Source organism: Dermacentor albipictus, chromosome 6 (assembly GCF_038994185.2).
Source record: "Dermacentor albipictus isolate Rhodes 1998 colony chromosome 6, USDA_Dalb.pri_finalv2, whole genome shotgun sequence".
NCBI lineage: Eukaryota > Metazoa > Arthropoda > Arachnida > Ixodida > Ixodidae > Dermacentor > Dermacentor albipictus.
This window is the reverse complement of record NC_091826.1, coordinates 33,118,980-33,137,169: the sequence shown is the minus strand read 5'-3', so window position 1 is coordinate 33,137,169 and position 18,190 is coordinate 33,118,980. Positions and strand designations below refer to the sequence as shown.

At 46.2% G+C, this 18,190-nt stretch overlaps 2 protein-coding genes across 2 annotated transcripts in view; both read right to left on the bottom strand.

Annotated features, from left to right (window-relative positions):
* LOC139060947 (uncharacterized) overlaps positions 1–18,190 on the bottom strand; it is a 149,264-nt gene that overhangs the window by 78,526 nt on the left and 52,548 nt on the right. The gene's annotated exons all lie outside the window — the stretch shown is intronic.
* On the bottom strand, positions 5,723–8,918 carry LOC139046819 (uncharacterized). Its single transcript, XM_070520730.1, has 2 exons — positions 8,366–8,918; positions 5,723–7,418 (listed from the first exon to the last, which is right to left on the bottom strand). Exons 1-2 carry the CDS (start codon positions 8,645–8,647, stop codon positions 6,300–6,302), a joined length of 1,401 nt encoding a protein of 466 aa, XP_070376831.1. The 5' UTR covers positions 8,648–8,918; the 3' UTR covers positions 5,723–6,299.

Sequence of the window (18,190 nt, the reverse complement as noted above, 5' to 3'; positions counted from 1 at the left end):
TTCGATATAGTTACAAGGAATTCTTTACAAGTGCTTGAAAAGAACAAGGATCGCAAAATACGAAATTTGTATAAGTGCTGTACCCGTATGATACCATATTCATGAAACACCGTTTCAGTTGAAGCCAGGTAGGAAATGTTTGCAACATTTTGAAGAATCTTTTTTTGTAAAAGCAAGATTTTATTTAAGTTCCGTTTATTTGTGGTAGCCTAGACTAGACTACAGTAGTTAATCTAGGACGCGAATAGTGCGTAATACACTTGAAGTTTTACCTTTGAGGGGAGTAAAGGCTCAACCAGACGTACGCGTTCCAATGCGCCCGCACGCGTTGCACCACGCCTGGGCGCGTACAGCGTCAGGCGCGGAGGCTGTTTCGCGTGTAGGCGCGTGGCGGCGTGGAGACCTACAACCGCTAGGATTTCTGCGCCCGCGCCGGAAGCTGCCGCTCGCGTCAGTAGCATGGCGCACCTCACATGACTACGGCAAGCCAACGTCACTTCCGGAACGACTCTTCGCGCGACGTTCAGGCAAGCCCGGTGGCTAGAATGGGAGGTGTCAGCATCGGCTGGGCTGCGCCGCGTATGGCGGTGCGGCATTTTTTCATGACAGCGACAGGTGGCGCGCTCGTCGTCTCCGAGATGCCTAGCGTGATGTGTTTGAGCAATCTCTCCGGCTCCACGCGCGCTTCGTGAAGTCTGTGGTGAAGTTAGCTTCGCCTTCCCCGCTTTTGTTTGCTCGTCATAAGGAGTTCTGAGTAGCCTTCTTGACCAACGCCACTGGAAAAACTTGGTCGGTATGCAGAGTAAGCTGGATGATCTCCTGGATGTGAGCCACCTATATGAAGTTCACGAGATGGTAGTCGTAGTAGACGATTAGGACAAGCGCCTGTAGCTCAAAACACTAATAAAGTCACGTCAAACAAAACTTCATACGGCACCCCATAATAGTCCCTTAAAATGTAAAAGCGGCACTGGCAAACTGCAAACAACCGCCTACTGCGGAAGCTTTCTCTGTTTGGTGCAATTATGAGTTTCACAAGTGTTGCAATGAGCGCGAAGCTAAAGCGCGGCGATAAAATGACCAAAATTTAGTAAATAGTACGTTAGGCCAGCTGCAGTGATAAAGCCGCCTAGCCTTTAAAATTATTTTCCGATGCGCGTTTTGTTCCCCAACAAGCCACGGAGCGAGAAAGCCCTTCACAGCGGAACCAAATAACCGCAGCGAACCTTAGCCACCGTACGGGAGGCATCTCGGAGCCGACAGCAGCGCCGCCGCATCGTACTGGTGATGCTATGCCGATGCTGCTGCAGGTTTCGCTGGGCTCACAATACTCATGAAAGGTCCCAGTTGAGCTGTATGACCCACAAGGAGTCGTAAAATCTGTTTCTGAAATATAAAAACAAATTTTAAGCTAAAATTATTGTGTTTTCTTGCACTATGTGACACATTGCTTAACATGGCCGTTAAGCGAAGGCAAGACTGCCTTGAACATGGCAAGCTAGCAACACTGCGCCGCCGCGACGAGACGCGCGGCTACGCGCTGCGACTCGTGCATCGTTTGGGTGCGCGCCCCCTTCCTCCGTCGGGCGCGACGCGACGTCGAGTCAGCGCGGCGTGCGCGGACGCATTGGAACGCGTACGTCTGGTTGAGCCTTAAGCGTTGACATCGTGATAATGCTCCAGTAGTTGATGAGTTTCCTACATAGTTCTATGCCCTTCTGTGTTCTTCTACATAACTTCTACTTTGATATCCTATCTTCTGAAGCAGCGGCAGACGCCTCACAGCAAACATAGACCCGGGAGAGGCTTAATGCTTGCAGTACAGTTTAATTGTATTGGTAACATGATCTTTACAAATCACTTATGACACGTTGCACAATTCCACTTTTTGAGTTCGTCTCAACGGCTGACATTATTTGCATAAAATATCAAACTAATTATTTGACGTAATTGTTCTGCGAAAGCCCGCAACGCTCAGCTGGTAGAGTGGCTGCCCCGGAAAGGCCGTGGTCCCGGGTTTGGGTCCCGGACCGGGACGAATTTTTCTTCAATTGTGAGGCTTTTCTTTCCAGGAACCGGCATGGGTTTCCTTTGTAGCAATCGCTACGAACTTGTGGATGTCTGATTTTCCCTTTATCAAAGTAACTATACGCATAATTTAAGCTTAAATTTTTGTGTTATTTAGCTTTTAAACTATTCCTTTACACCACATGTTGCGGTGAATTGGACGGCTATATTCAGTAGGAAAGAATTCTCAGTATGCGGGGGAACATCATTTTGGGGTACGCGTTTTGAAAGTTTGCAACAACATGCGATGGTGTTGCATTAACATTCCAGCCTAAATGCGTCAAAAAGCGCTTTTTGTTGTGGGTGTGTGTTTATTTTTGTTCAAATTCTGGTGTTTTACGTGCCGAAACCATGATATGTTTGTGAGGCACGCCGTAGTGGGTGACTCAGGTTTAATTTTGACCACCAGGGATTGTTTCAACGTGCACATTAGCGTGCGTGATACATGGGTGTTTTCACATTTCTCCCGCATGAAAATACGGCCGCTGCGGCCCTGATTGGTGCTTTGTTAAAAAGAAAACGAAGAGGAACAACAGCGCCTGTTCACCGCAGGTTTCACTGCGCTTGTCTCAAACCTCGTGCTACTCGAAAAATTTCATCAGAAGCGGACGAGCCTTGTGATATCGCTGGCTTCAGTGCGTGAGTTGCAGTATATCTGCTCAAGTAATTAGTTGAATACTGATTCAATTCAGTTTTGTTATTAGTGAAGTGTGCGCATTGGCTTTCCTTTGAAGTAATGCATACATCTCCGAGTACTTCAGCGAAATAAATAGATTTGCGCCGACCTCCACAGGCGATCTAAAAAAAGTACTTCTGTCAACAATAAAATAAAACATGCAGTAGCATAATGCCACGTTCTTCCTCTACAGCGTTGCCTTCTGTGCGTATTCGAAATACGAGCACACGGGCCTCGAATCTCTGTTTCAAGAGGAAACGAACCGCGGCTTCAGACTGGATGCCAGACGAAGTAGTGGACGCGGCAGGCGGTGTCTGGATTACGTGGAAGACGCCTCCCAAATTTCCATGCACTGAAGCAGTGCGGTGACGCAGTCATTCGCGTGTCCTGCTCCTCACTTTTAATTTCTGAAGCGTCGGGGGTTCGATCCCCGGTGGTTACCGGTGGGCGCGATTGGCTCTTCCTAGGCTGTGCGACGCATCGGAAGCTGATCACAAGGACGGAACCATTCGAGGACGGCGCATTGGAAAGGCGAGGCACAGCAAACCGAGATTCAAGCGATTGCGGCAAACCTTTACGATGCTAAGTGGTCCATATGGACTTTGGGCAAATGGACTTATGGACAAATGGACAATACACTTCCATCTCTGCTGACTGAAAATACTAAAAAAATTTGGAAAACTGTCATGGGTTCCCAAAAGTTCTATGGTGCTGTTGTTCTGCAAGAAGAATGTTCTTCTGCACTCAATGAAGTGTTCTCGAAATCATTTTTGCATAACGTGTTGCCCTGTGCTTCTCTACCTGAAGTTGTTAAGATCAATTTTCCTAAGATCGAGCCCTTGTTAATTGATTACGATAGTGTCGTGAACTAGATTCGTAAGTTACGGATCTCGTCATCGTCAGGAATAGACGATAATAATTCTAAGTTTTTGAAAAATACCGGAGTGTACTCATCCATAATTTTCTGCAACATCTTTTCGCAATCCAAAATCTTTTGGTAATCAGCACGATAGAATAAAGTCGGCAAGGTGGTTCCGTTATTTAAGTCTGGCGTCGTGAATTCACCTTTAAATTACAGGCCGATTTCTCTAACAAGTGTGCCATGCAAAATTCTAGAGCATATAATGTACTCTAATCTCGTCAACTTGCTAGAAACAAATTCGTTTTGTTCATCTCGTCAGCATGGGTTCCGTAAATTGTTTTCTTGTGGTACTAAACTTATTTCATTTAAACATCAAATCGGTGCCGCGTTGAATAATGGATTTCACATTGACACCATCTTCATAGAATTATCTAAAGCATTTGATCTCGTCTCTAACGAATTACTTTGTCTAAAATTAAATACACTCAACATTGACCGTAATATTATCTCATGGATTGAACGCTTCTTATCGAATAAAACACATTTTGTCGCTGCTAACAATTGACTCTTCGCTTTGCCCTGTCAGTTCCGGGATGCCGCAAGGTTCTGTTCTCGTACCCTTGCTTTTTCTGATTTATATTAATGATTTGCCTAAGTGTGTAGCGTCCTCCATAAGGTTATTTAGAGACGAATTGTGTCATTTACAGAGTAATATCATCAAATTCTTACAATAAAACTACAATCTCATCTAGATACGGTAACTAACTGGTGCGATACTTCGAAAATGCCACTTAACAGCCAAAAGTGCAAACTAATGAGGATTTCCCGCCATACTGCTTCGTCTAACCTATCCAACTATCACTTGAAAAACTCTGTGCTCGAAGAAGTCAGTTCCTATAAATACTAAGGCGTCCACATAACAGCTAATTTTTTCCTGGCAAACACACATAAACCACATCACTAACAATGCTAACCGTACGCTTGGTTACCTCCGTCGCAATTTCTCTATGGCACCCGCTAACTTAAAGCTATTTCTATACAAAACACTAATACGTCCTAAGCTTGAATATGCCTCTTCTGTATGGGAGCCTGGTTTGGATTACTTAACTAATGCAATAGACTCTATACAACATCGTAGCGCACGTTTCATTATTACTAACTATTCTCGGACATCAAGCGTAACATCTACGAAGGCTACTTTAAACCTCCCTCTCCTCTCATCCTTTAGGAAGTTAGCACACTTATCACTGCTTCAAAAGATTTATTTTTACAATCCGGAATTAAAAAGGGAAGTTTTGTCCGAACCTGCATACGCATAAATGCGTACTGACGAGCGCCATAAATTGAGCGTTCCACACTGTCGCACGAACCTATTTTATTATTCATTTATTCCTAATACTACCATCGAATGGAATCATCTGCCGGCCTCAATTGTTAACATAACCGATACGTCTGTTTTTAGAACTACTATTGAAAAATGCATTTGTGAATCCGGAGTTTCAATTTTTTTTAAATATTATTACACCCTGTTATCTGCACATGCTATGTATTTTGATCCATTCCGTTATTTAACGACTTCGGGCATTGAATTAAGGTAAAATAAGTAAATAAATAAATAATTGCGATGCGACGCATAAGCATTGGTCGTGCATTTCGGACACGGGACAACGCGGTACTCCAGCGTAGTATCAAACACGAACGTCGCATTGAAATCAATCGCTTTAACAGCCGCACGGCAATAACAGAGAGAAAAGTATCTACGTGAACCCCATAAGGTCAGAAACCGCTCGAGGAATACAACGTTTCGCAACAAAAACTGTATTAGCATAAGAAATAAACAAAATGAACGGCCAGTAAAGTCAGAACAGAATAGGTTGACAGTTACTTGGGATAGCAAGTTTCCAAAAACCAGATGTCGCAGAGCTCACTTTATTTACGAGAAAGGAGATAAAAAAAATGGCTGTGGCTTAGGTAAGGTTAAGCCCAGGATGCGAAGCATACTAGCCTTTATTTTGGTTGTTGAACCACTGTTTAGCCTGGTGAACTGCTGTTGCTTGGCTATATTTGGTTCGGCTAGACGAAGAAACAACTCATGCATTACTTCTTCGCCTTCAAGAGTGGAACGCGACAGCGTTCCCGTCGACCCGCCAAGGGGTGTAAGACAATGGGCTACAGGGCAGCGACTACGCGCCCCGCATTGGACGCGGTGAGCGTCGAGCAAAGCAGCGTTCGGCGCGGCAACGAAATGTGCGCCTGAGCAAGAGACGCACGCCTTAGAAACAGCGCGTTTCTAAGGCAACACCGCATTCACTAGAGGCGCTTTTGTACCGCTTTGAAGCGTTGTACTCGTGGCTCAGTGGTAGCGTCTCCGTCCCACACTCCGGAGACCCTGGTTCGATTCCCACCCAGCCCGTCTTGCAAGAGTTGAGCCAAAGCCACTTCTCCTCTGTCGTGACGTCACGGTGTCACGTGATTTCATGGTCACCGCCGCGCCTGAGGAGCTGGGTTGAGCCCTCGTTCTCCTCTGTCGTGACGTCACGGTGTCACGTGATTTCATGGTCACCGCCGCGCCTGAGGAGCTGGGTTGAGCCCTCGTAATATGCTTCGCATAAAATTCGTTAAGCTCCTGTGACGCATATTGTGAAGTGGCGAGGAGGATTCTCCGGTGCAGTGCACATTGTGCGATGACGAACGTTAGGGTGGTGCTCTGATGCTACCGTCCCTCTTACTTTTGCTGAGCAAGATACTGAAGTCCATCTTTCCGTCTTGGAGGTAGCCGCCCTTTTTCAGCGAGGCAATGTCTGCAGCAAATTTGAGGTGGAAGTGCAGCAATGAGGGGTCATCGCGGTTGCAGGAACAACGCTCGGCAGCGGGAGTCAACGAACGTTCAAATAATGGTTCTGGATGCATCGCGTACACTCTCCAGAAAGGCGGCCAACACTTAGAGTCCACCATCATCCCGTTAAACTTGATCTTCAGAACGAGGTCAGCTGCACAATCGGCGTGCTTCCAAACGGCAATGGTAAAGTACGTGTCCTGCATGTGCCGCACCGTAATCTCGGCAAACTTTCTTCTGTCTCCCTGCCACTGAATGATTTCTTCAATGTTTTCTAGGATCAGCCGATATGTCACGCCCCCAATATTTTTAATGCGCTCGGGTATCGACTGCGCACTGTTCACATGCCGAACGTCATCGAACACAGCCTCACAACGGGCAATGACACGGCTGGAATCAGGCTTCGGGGAAGTTTGCCGCGAGTGTTTCAGGTGACCTGAGTGTTCACGCTTTCGACGTATCTCATCTTCTTGTTCCGAGCGCAACGACAGCGACCTCGACGTGCTGGCTTCCTCCAATGGATTTTGCTGAGACGTCCGCTGCTGCGACACGGTCGAGGAAATCGTGGCGGTGATTTGTTCCATCTCGGTCTTTAAATTCTGCTCGCATGCTCCGAGCTCGCGAGTGAACCTGGCTTCCTGGTTTCTGGCTTGTTCTGTAAGCTCATTCAACTGACTCTGAATCACTGGCAGCAGCTGGTCGTGGTTGAGGCATCCGAGCAGCGCCTTCACGTCTTCAAGGGAAGCGTTCAAGTCTTCGAGTGTCACTGCTGCAGGTTGCGAGGACTCTGTGATCGCAGTAGAAACACCGGCACTGCATCCCGCCGCGTAGTGCGTTGGCAGGTCTCTGTGCTGGACTCCCTCGCCGCATCGCAAACATTCCACGGCGTGAAATGTGCACTCGTTCTCGTAGTGTTCCAGCATGCGGTCCATGGTGCCCGTGTACTCGCACCCGTGGGCTTCGTTCCAGCAGTACACCTTGATGGAAAATAAAATATATAAATAACACACGTTAAAATTTTTAGCCGATAAACTATTTTTACTAAAGGCACCTTCTATACCTGTCCCTAACTTTTAGAATATACCTTTACATGAATTACGGTGTGAACCACCGTTATCGCCAGATTCTTTGGGGAAGCGATTATGCTCAAAATCAACAAGCAGTATCTGTCGCTGTCTCAAGATTAAAGATCCATCAAACACGAATACTAGGTTAAAGTTAATCACTTAATTATGCTTCTAAATAGCAAGACAGCTACTCTCGCACAAGAAGCAACCTTGGTAAGCTAGAATCGACGAAAAATACGCCCATTGTTCAACTATTCTTCCAGCTCCAAACTCATCTACGGAAAGACAGCAACATTCTTGTGCAGTGGAGACCGCCATGTGCTTTTCGCTTGCTAGCTTGCTCCTCGAAGAAATGAGGTCACCCACTACGGGCCAAGTCATCTGTCATAGGGTGGGCGGTTGGGAGTGAGTGGGGGTGTATGTGGTGTTGAGGAATAATGTCTTAAAGTAAAAATTTGCACAATTTGTAGTTTTCCAGAAGCGACACCATCTTTTAGAAGAATAACTAGTGAATTTATTTTGTAGTGTGCCCAACTTCATTTTCTGATGTTTCAGTGCGAATTTCAAGGGAAAGAAGAATAATGTGTACACAGAAAGTGATTAACTATCACTCAAGTGTCACTGAAGTGATTATCAGCAGGTTCCCTTTGAATTTAGGGCAGAAACGTTTAGTTTTGATAGACGGTAAAAAGTAACATGTAGTCAGGGTGAATTTGTGTGCTACTTTTCGGCAATAATAAAAGCGACACTAATCGTTCGGCGTGCAGATATGCCGCGGCGGAATGATACGAACACGAATGCATACTTGCCCCCCCCCCCCCCAAATATAACTGGCAGGAATTGTCTTTTCTCCTCACCTTCAGGGTGTTCGCTGTTCTGCCAGGGAATTCACAAACCACGCATTCCGCTTCTTCGAATTGCACTTGATCCAATGGACACCGCCCGACGCTCCCTTCGAAGCAAGATTGGCACAGAGCGTCACCACACGGCAATATCACCATCCGTTTGGGGATCATGCGGCAGAGGCCGCACACACGTGAACTGGGAACATCGTCGACGAACCGCGTCGGTCGCCAGTTGACGCCGGCGACGACGTGGTCGCGAAAACGGTGCACCCGTCCTCGTCCGTGATCCGGCATGGCGGTGTCTTCAGGCACGAATACTACGCCCACACGAGAGCGCGGTGGGTTTCTTTACCGAGCTTATCGCTACTGGGTGGCGTCAGACACTTTGCCCAGATAAGCGTCGACGAGAGATAAAAGGAGCCCTGCACGCACTGTCGTGTAGAATGGGGAACCTCCACTTTCGCAACGCTGCCAGTGCTTCGTTATCGTAGGCGACAGCCGTTCCATACATCTACCGCCGATTCCGCAGCAGCGGATGCATATACATTGGGCTTGTTCCGTTGTCACGTGCTCTCGGCCACAATGTATAATGCACGGTACGGAAACGCGTGGCGAAACGGCCCGCCTTGCCTTCTGGCGTCGCAACCCAGTCGTCGAGAGCGACTGCTGCGCGCATGCGCGTTCCTCCGTGGCGGAAAGCGTGCATGTTTCCGCGCTCTCTCCTTGCGCGCCGGCGATAACGGGGTACGTGTGGCCCTCCTAAGATTGCCGCTGTGGCGGCTTGGAACGGGACGACTTCGATGACGCAACGGAAATCGAGGGCGCGGTCGAATATCTTTGTTCGATGCGCGTTCTGTTCGGTTGCTGCAACGTCACAAAGTGGCAGTATGCAACATTTCTCAGAACGAGGCGGATAGAGCAGCCAATTGTCAAGCGGTGAACTCCCAGGAAGTTTACTTCCATCGTCTGCCGTCTGCTTCCACACATTTTACTACAAGACGAAATGTTTCTCGTCGTCCAATGAGTGAACTTTTTACCTAAACAATGTATATCTTTTTCTTTTCAAGCTTAAGTACGTTTTCAAATAGTAGTCCGTGTGAATACTACGATTTGTAACTATTAGTTTCTCTGCGTCATCCCTTGGTGGTGTCGCCCACAGCGAGGAGAAAAAGCAGAAAGAAACGACGGGAACAGTGGCGCACCTTTTAAAAATCAGCAACAACATTCCATTTTCTTGCTGGCACCGATGATGGGGTCGATATAACTGTACAACCAACGCGCTATTTGTTTCGAGAAACGAAAGCGACGCCGGAATTTGTGTTCTGCCATTTCTTCAAACGCGTTTTCCACCGCCACCCGCTCTCCTTCCTCCTCGAGCAACGCCAGCGCAACAACCTAAGTTCTCAACGCATGCGCCATTTTCTCGAATAAAACTATGGATTGGATCCGAATGTGCTATCCTGCAGCCGCAGCCGCCGGTTGGATCCAATCCAATCCACCAGAAGCGCCATGCGAAGCCGCGCGCGTAACGAGCGTGTGATCGCTCCAAACTTTCCAACTCCCGCCGGGTTCGGCGCCTAGCAGGCAACGTGCTCGGTTGCACGTTGCCGTGCGACGTCGTCATTTTGCGTGTCGTCATTTTGACCTCACCAAAAACGTGGCCACGCCACGCGGCTGGCGGCGTCGGCGCGGAGTAGGCCAATCCCCCGCGCCGTTGACTGAACGAAGGCTCCCAATCATGATCTCCGATCGCAGCCCCAATGTTTCATTGTCGTCTTGGTTGCCTCCTTCTACAGAGCCCCTTTTCTGCCACGCTTTCTTGCTAGACAACGCCCCGTTCATCAATAGAAATAAAGGACGAAGATTGGACACGAGAAGGCGCAGGGCCGAAAAAATAAAAACAGATGACTTGTTGCATTCGCGACCGGCCCCCCATGCGTCCGCGCCCGTGACTCGACATAAAATTCGTAGGATGCTTAAGCTTCGCCTTTAAGGGTGGAGTGCAATAGCATTCAAACACCCCTGACTGCTCTTCACGCTTCCCGGCAAATGGAGCACATGTAATCCTAATGTTAACCTGGAAACGCGTGCCGTGTGTGTGTGTGTGTGTGTGTGTGTGTGTGTAGTGACTTGTGAAGGAGACGGAGAGAGAAGTGCATGAACGGCGAGCTTTGTGGCGGAAGCACGGCATCTTGCGTGGTTCGCTATGCGGCGGAGGCGACCGCCAGCTGGAGTTAAAGGGACACTAAAGGTTAGTATGAAGTCAAGTTCAAGTGATAAAGCAATGCTCTAGAACGTCTAAGGCGTCAATATAATTCGCGAACAGAGCTTTAGCAACCGAGGAATTGAGGCAAATGGATGACACGATTTGAGACGCTCCAGCGACATTTTGGTACTAGCCCCATGACAAAGGCACTCCTCATCACAATTTATTTCACAATTACTGAACTACTCGTATTAAAAAGATTATTTCATTAATTATAAGACGGAAGAAAATGCTACTTGTCTACTTATATTGGATTCTAAGAAAAAATAGCACTTTGACGTTAAGCTTCAGTTGTATGGGTGATGGAAAGGTTTCGTTTTCGCTCGACATTGCGCCGCGCGCACTTTGAGTTTCAGTTTTTCGTTATCGCGTCGTGCTGCGGTGGTCCTGCTGGCTCGCGAAACTTGCATTTGGAACAAGCAGCGAGAATGCCACGTCCATATTATGTCGTGGGATGCGTGATCGGTCCGCGGAACTTGGCCAAGGGCAGTCGCAGCGGCGAATCCAACGTTACTTATCAATGTGTGCCAACGAGTGAACCTCTCCGTTCGAAGTGGTTCAGTGCCGTACCTCTGCCCCAATGCGCTGGCAAAGAGCAGAAAAATCACGTAGTGTGCTCGTGTGGAGTGCCTTTCAAAGCAGGCCGCCGCCGTAGTCGTACGCAACGACGCCGGCAGCGCGAGCTTCCAGCAACAGCTCACGTTCATCAGTGCATAAATCGCTGAAGTCTAGCCCAGCATCGCGAGCCAATGTGTCGTTGTCAGGGTCGTCCTTTGCAACGAGCGTCGAAGTTGGCGTCATAAAATAAAGAGCCAGCTTATCGTCGCGCTTTTTCCCTTCCGGTAGCCACCATAGTTGCGCTTTAGCGCTGCCCTCGGCTCCATCTTGACTCTGTTTCTAGCGGCGCGTTTGCGTTTTGCGCAGAAACGCTGTAGCGCCGTCTGCGGGCGCCGTTTTACTCACCGACGTTGCAAAGTCACACGAGCACATCGAAAATGGATTTCACCGCTCTTTCTGCGCACGCGCGAGGAGCAGTAGTTGCGAGAGAGAAATGTGGGGACTTTTGGTGCTCAAAATTTCTCTTCGCCTAGGTACTACGGGGAAGAAAACCGTTTGCTCCGTTTGTCCCTAGCCGAGCTTGCAGCACAGAATCGACAGGATGCGTGGGCGGCAAGATGTCAAAGCCGCGTCCGAGGTGAGTTTGTTGCTATTTTGTTGCGACGGTAGCATATTAAATTTTATAGTCGCAGGGGATACGCTTGGAAGTGAGGTGTCTTCTCGGAGGACTTTAGTGGCAAAGTATGACGTCGTGCCGATGCATTGTTCATTAGTGTCGTTGATCAAGGTCAGCATATCACACACTTCAGGGGAATCGCGGGAACGGAAACAGTTTACGAATTCAACTGCCGTGGCGATGCATTAGTTCTTAATGTAACTGAGCATACAACACACTTGGAGATTCGTGGGAATGGAAATTTTGTACTCTGTATGTGTAAGTACTAAAACTTGCGTCGCCATGCAATCTGAGCCGTAAATCGTTGTGAGAGCCACACTGGCAAAACACTACGCCCTGCGGATGAATACGGAACACATTTATGCTAAAGAAAAGTGGTCGTCATGCAATTTCATAACAGTAGACCGTTGTGAAAGCTGTACAATAACTCTGATATTGGTTACGTGGTGCAGATTCGTAGCGTTTCTGAGGTGCTTGTGCGCAAGGGTAATTAATAATCCCGGCTGTTACGATGTCTAGCTCATATACGGGGCGCTCTATGTGGGCGAAACAAGGGCTCAGACCGCTACAACCGCATGCGAAATAGCTCTGAATGCCTGCCAGTACACTTGTTCGGAGTCTCTGTGCTTGTACTGCGGCAGGAGACGTGACGGCAATTGGGCACGTACATCACGCTGTATCCTCTGACTGGCCGCTTTCCACTCTTGGTATACTTTGCCGCAATACATTGCGCGACATTGGGGCCCTGCAGCGAAGCTGGATTTAGGCAAACGGCATTATGCAACGCTCGAGCCATGTTGTCTATCACTGCGGATAGAAAGCGCATACACGTTCAAGCTATTTGAGCTGCATCATTTTGTCGATGTTTAGCCCTCTTTACTAAATGAAGAGGATAACGTACGCCTGTGTGGGTGATTTAAAAGATTAATAAAAAGCCTGGTAACATATGTGCAGTCAGTGAGAAAACACTATTAATGCAGCCCTCCACGCTCCTGTAAAAAAAGAAAAAAACAAAGATGCAATTCAGTGGTGACCCTCTGGAGGTGGATCCGCACCTATGTAAGCGCAGCCAGCTCATTAGTCACAAAGTAGGAGCTGAAGAGAACTTTTTAATTTTATTACACAACATTGACAGCGATTAATTTGTGGTCAGCCAGTGACAAACGCATTGCACCAAACAGTGAGACTTCGTCTTAGTCCGCAATGGTTACGTGGCGAACAGGAGAGCAAAAGGTGAAAGAATGTTTTCATACAAGGCAAGTCATCCATGTAGTGGAAGTGCATTTATCGTTGGTGTAGTGTTGATTCACTTTCTGAAGTCCAACCTTTAATGCAGCTTAGTTTCCGTTGGTGCAAGTGCTTCTACTGGAAACATTCAAAATAAGATTTATCAAATCAGGTTGCCGTCTTGTAGTTTTAAAAATTTTCCTCTGGTCTTAAGTCTTTTCTGAATCTGGAAGAGCTGGCTGATTGCACATTTCATCTCGAGATAGCTCACACACTTCCAGGAGTACAGGTTAGCACGCTTTGTTGAGTGCAGATGAGCACTGCAAATTCAATCATTTTGATGAGGCACCGATCTAATGCCGCTCACTCTTGCCACAACACTTTTTCAACTTGTACTGTACTTGTTTCTTCCACCTTCCATTTGCAGCACCAGGGCTAAGGCACAACAGCAATAATATTTCTAGCAGAAAATTCTTGCTCCTTGGCATCTGAGCTCCCCATTTATTTGCTACTTTCTTCAAATTTTTCTTTTCATGTGATGCTCTTGCCTTCACACACTGTCAGACTGTTCTCCTTCATGCGTTTCCTTGTACTCTTTCTGTCCGCTTCTTGCTCAACATACCGTGCATGCCTTCAGTCATGTCCAATTGATCGATGCAGTCTTGTCCTTTTCTCTCTCTCTTCCAGAATTTCGCAACTTTCGACAACCTAGCATTATTTTGCTTCTTTTTGTGATAGTGCCTGGCTATCTGTTGCTGATGCCACACATTCACTTTGCAATGGTTTATTAGACCACATACATAAATTAATAGCTGTATAAAACCTTGACCCTCCAGCACTTCCACAAAATTCATGCAGAAGTGGAAACAAAGATTACACTTAATTCCTCACCACACATTACTATGTCTGCATCAAAGCTTGATATTACCAACATGTGTGCAGTGTCGTTGCCCGTGCTTCCTGGACAGGAAAGCCAGTTGCTCCAGTTCACAAGGCTAGAACAACTGCGAAGTGATTGAGCTATCTGCTTGTGCTGCATTTTGTTGCCACAAGCTGTACAAGGTCATGGCTTGTGCTGCAGAAACCGCATCTTTTTGCTTGCTGCATTCCTTTGTGATGCATTGAACGTGGCTGCTTCCGTTTCCCCTGCTATTTTTACAGCGAAGCTGTATATGGCTAGGTTCTGACCGCGACCAATAGTGCATACATCGACAGGGTGTGTAGAAAAAAGTTGCGTCGACAAAACTGAATCCACAGTAGCCTGCTGTGCGCCAGCAGTGCTCAGTGGCTCTGGAGTGGATGGCAGAATAATAAAACGTCATTGTGTACCCACCAATGTCTGTGCCTCGTTTTCTTGTGAAGTCGACATCACTCTAGCGATGTTATCAGCAGTTTTACTTTGGTCCTGCTATGGCCAGGACGCGTCTAGCCCGTACTGAAGAAGAATGATGTGCATGTTAAGAGCACCGGTGTGAGCAACAGCGTGAAGGCAACGGGCAGCTGCTATAGCCAGACCTGTCTTGTCTGCAGATCCATAATGTCAGATAGCTGCTCTGTAACCGATGAAGAACAGCGTGCCCGTGAGGATCACCTTTGCAAACAGAAGCGGGAGTGGGCACGAAAGCATCATCGACCAATTGCAGTATATCACAGTGACCACAAAGCAATGGTTACCATGGTGACAAAGTAAATAGAATATCAAAGATAACGAAGTTGTGTGTATGTTTCTTTATTTAATCAATATAGCAATTAACCATATATAACTCAATATACTTGTCAACAAGTACAGCTTCAGCTGGTCTTCCATCTTCACATAGTGGAAGGGAGCTGAATTGTATTTTTTTTTTATCATTTGTCATCAAACTTGTGCATTTTCTTTTTGTAATGCTACAGCCTGTTTCGTGCCATCACTGTTTTCTCTGCTTTCACCTATTCTGCAGCAGTTGCTGGCATTGTCTCTTGCCTAGGTGTTGGTCCGCATGACATGCTAGAGATGCCATAGACAGTTTAATCACAGGGTGTTCAGTGTAAAAAAAGGTCAAAATTACTGGTGTTTTAAATTTTTTAAGCAGGCTTTTTTGAACTTTTGTGTGATAAAATCTCGCTTTGTTGATAAACAAGTGATTATCTTTGACAAGTTGTTTCCAATGACAACATTTTTTCTGCGTTGAAAGTTAACACATTTGCCAACAAGGTGCATACATGACTCAAAGAACCTTGAAACTTTGTAGGTCTCACTTATGCTTTGTCACTTGGTTTGACATTTTATTCCCATTTTTGATCTTATTAACCTGGCTGCTGTGCGGGAATACCGAACTTGCTACTTAGTACTCAGCACGAAACAATGCTTTAAAACCACTGTGTTGTCCACTTGCCTCACCATGCCACTGTGTGGTTTTGATCAGAATTTTCCATCATAAGTACACTGTTACAAAATTGCACATGACAAGTATGTTGCCCTATATGCAAGCAATGCACTGTTTAAAGCCGAGCTAAATACTTCACCAAAAGAACTGGTTTCACCTCCAGTCCACTCTTTTTAGTCTGTTGTCTAAACATCCTGCCAAATACTGTCATTGCTATTGTGTCCTGCCGCAAATGTTCATTGTCAGTAGACCTTAATTGTTTTGTATGCTAGTGCAAGTAATATGCCTGAAAATGCACTATGGTGGTGTCCTGTCCTCTTAAGGATGACCAATTTTCCTGGAAACCATAGTAGCCAGAAGAATGGCATTTAAAATGTGCATCACCAAGGTCCTGCAGAAGAGCAGAGCTCAGTGTTCGAGCCTTGACATCACTCCATAGAATACCTGTATATCATTTGTGCTCAATTAACATTGCTGCAAGACTTTTTCCAAGGGCAAGGCCTAGAATGTTGGTCACCTTTTGGTGCTCTGACCTAGTTTGATGTGGTTTTCTGTGACATTTTTCTCTATTCCTTTCTTGATTATTTTGGATAGTGGGCTTCTTAGGAGCTATTGCTTCATTAGATGTTTCCTAGGAAGGAAAATCTTGGATGCCTTTATACCACACTAGTGCGCATCATCTGTATGGAAACAAAGCGCTGCATGAGCAGAGGTCTGTCTGCGGCAGCTGCTGTGAATTGCGCCCACGCATCACCCATGTGCTGCTCTCGTGGTCTTCCAATTAGCAACGCAGTCGCGCCACACTTCGCTTTGTTTGCGAAGTGCCACATGAGACAGATTGTCCATGCTAGCCAATATATTGCGAGATGGATACATGTATAGAGCTGCACTGAAATTTTGCATTAGTCAGTAGGCAAACTATATTGTAAAAATAACAATTATATAAATACCATGCAATTAAACCAATCAATATGTACTGAACCAAACTTGTCACCTAATCGCACTGCAGGGAACCCCTGTTCATTCTAAGTTGCACCAAAGGCTTGTCATATTTAAATAGTCTCTTGTGCACGCAGTGCATGAATGGGATATCATTAAAAATATGTGAATGCCTAAGGGAGTGTAATCAGGACTGGCACTTTTTTCAGTTTAACTGTCAGTTCCCTATATGTTGCTTCGCTGCTATAGGGAGGTTATGCTCTAATAGAAACAGTTGGAAGACGGTTCTGTGCACCATTGTCACTTCCATCTATATTTTGTTTTGCACTGTGCATTCGTTTAAGACCCATCAACTAGCCCAAATTAAATTACATATCTCAAAAGCAAGTGCGCTGCAGTTGGAGCTTTGGAAATAGGCCTGTGTTTAAAACAGATTCGAGTGGTCGACACATGAAGTGGGCTCATTCATGTGAGTACCCATGTCAGTGCTGTATTGTCTTTTTTTTTAAGAGGATTGATCGATTGTTCCTGCTTTAGATAAAGTCTAGTGATCTAGAAAGCATACTTTAAAAGGCTGATGAAAAAGGGAACACTTTTGGATTTTGCGTGCTATGTACTATCTTGTCAGCTGCTACAGTTTTTGTAAATATTCAGTAAATATATTTGGTGCATCTCTTTTCCTCTGTAACACTTTCATGGAGGTTGCGGACGCTTCCAGACGCAATAATGGTTTATGCAGCAGGCGCTCAAGGCGAGAATGCTTTGGCTACGTTGCCATCTGCGTCCACAATCATCCTGGCACAACCGCCATGGTATGTTGGCCACAGAAACGTCACGTGTGTTGACAATATGTGTAGGCTGCTGTGAACACAGTTGGCAGGTGGGCTTTGCTTGCCTTGTGTGGTTTAGATTCCAGCATATGATCTTGAAAATCTCACCTTGTGCTTCTACTGTAGCATTACAAGCAATGGTGTCTGTCCTTTGGCATCATTATCTAAAACTTTTCACCTGTGTCTACAGGTGAAAAGTTTTAGTTTTTTTTTTTTCATCTGTCTACAGCAATGTTTCTCTAACTTATCTTATGTTCAAGTGCCATTGTAAGTTAATTCTGGTTCACACATTTGACCCATCCTGTCATGTCTCGGCACAAAATGTTACGGAACCTGTATCTGTGAAAATAGAGGGTTTTCACACCATTTTCTCCTCTAACATAGGATACTGATGATGTTTAGAGCATCAGCAAATGTCGATAGCGTCTTGTTTCTGCGGAGAAATCGGCAAGGAAATGCTCTGTCCCGACAGACGCGTGTACCGTGGTGGGGCCGATAACACCTGTAGTGTGAATCAGGGCTCGTGAGGAACATAGTTGTCAATTTACCTTTAGACCACTCTGGCTATGTCAAGAATTGCTGGATAAAACACACTTCTCCCTTTCAGAAAGAGATCATTGAAATGTTTTGGAGGTTGTCCTAATTTCCTGCCTCTGGCTTGAGCAGGTGTGCAAGATACAAGCATTAGGTCCATAGAATTGACTGCACCATTTGAAGGTGCACCACTGTAAATGTTTGGTTTGCCTGCAAGACTGAAACATGCTTTGTTAAGAGTCTTATGTCTTCGGTAAATACTACGTCTCAATGTGCAGAAATACGTCTAAAGATGTTGAACTTTAAAGGGGTACTTACATGATATTGCTGCAGGAAGAAAGCAGGCCCACGAGTGTAAAATAATGTATATTTACAACTGATTTAATGGCATTCAGGCAACTGCCAGACTTCGTCTTCATCTAGTCTAATCCAACTTCTTCC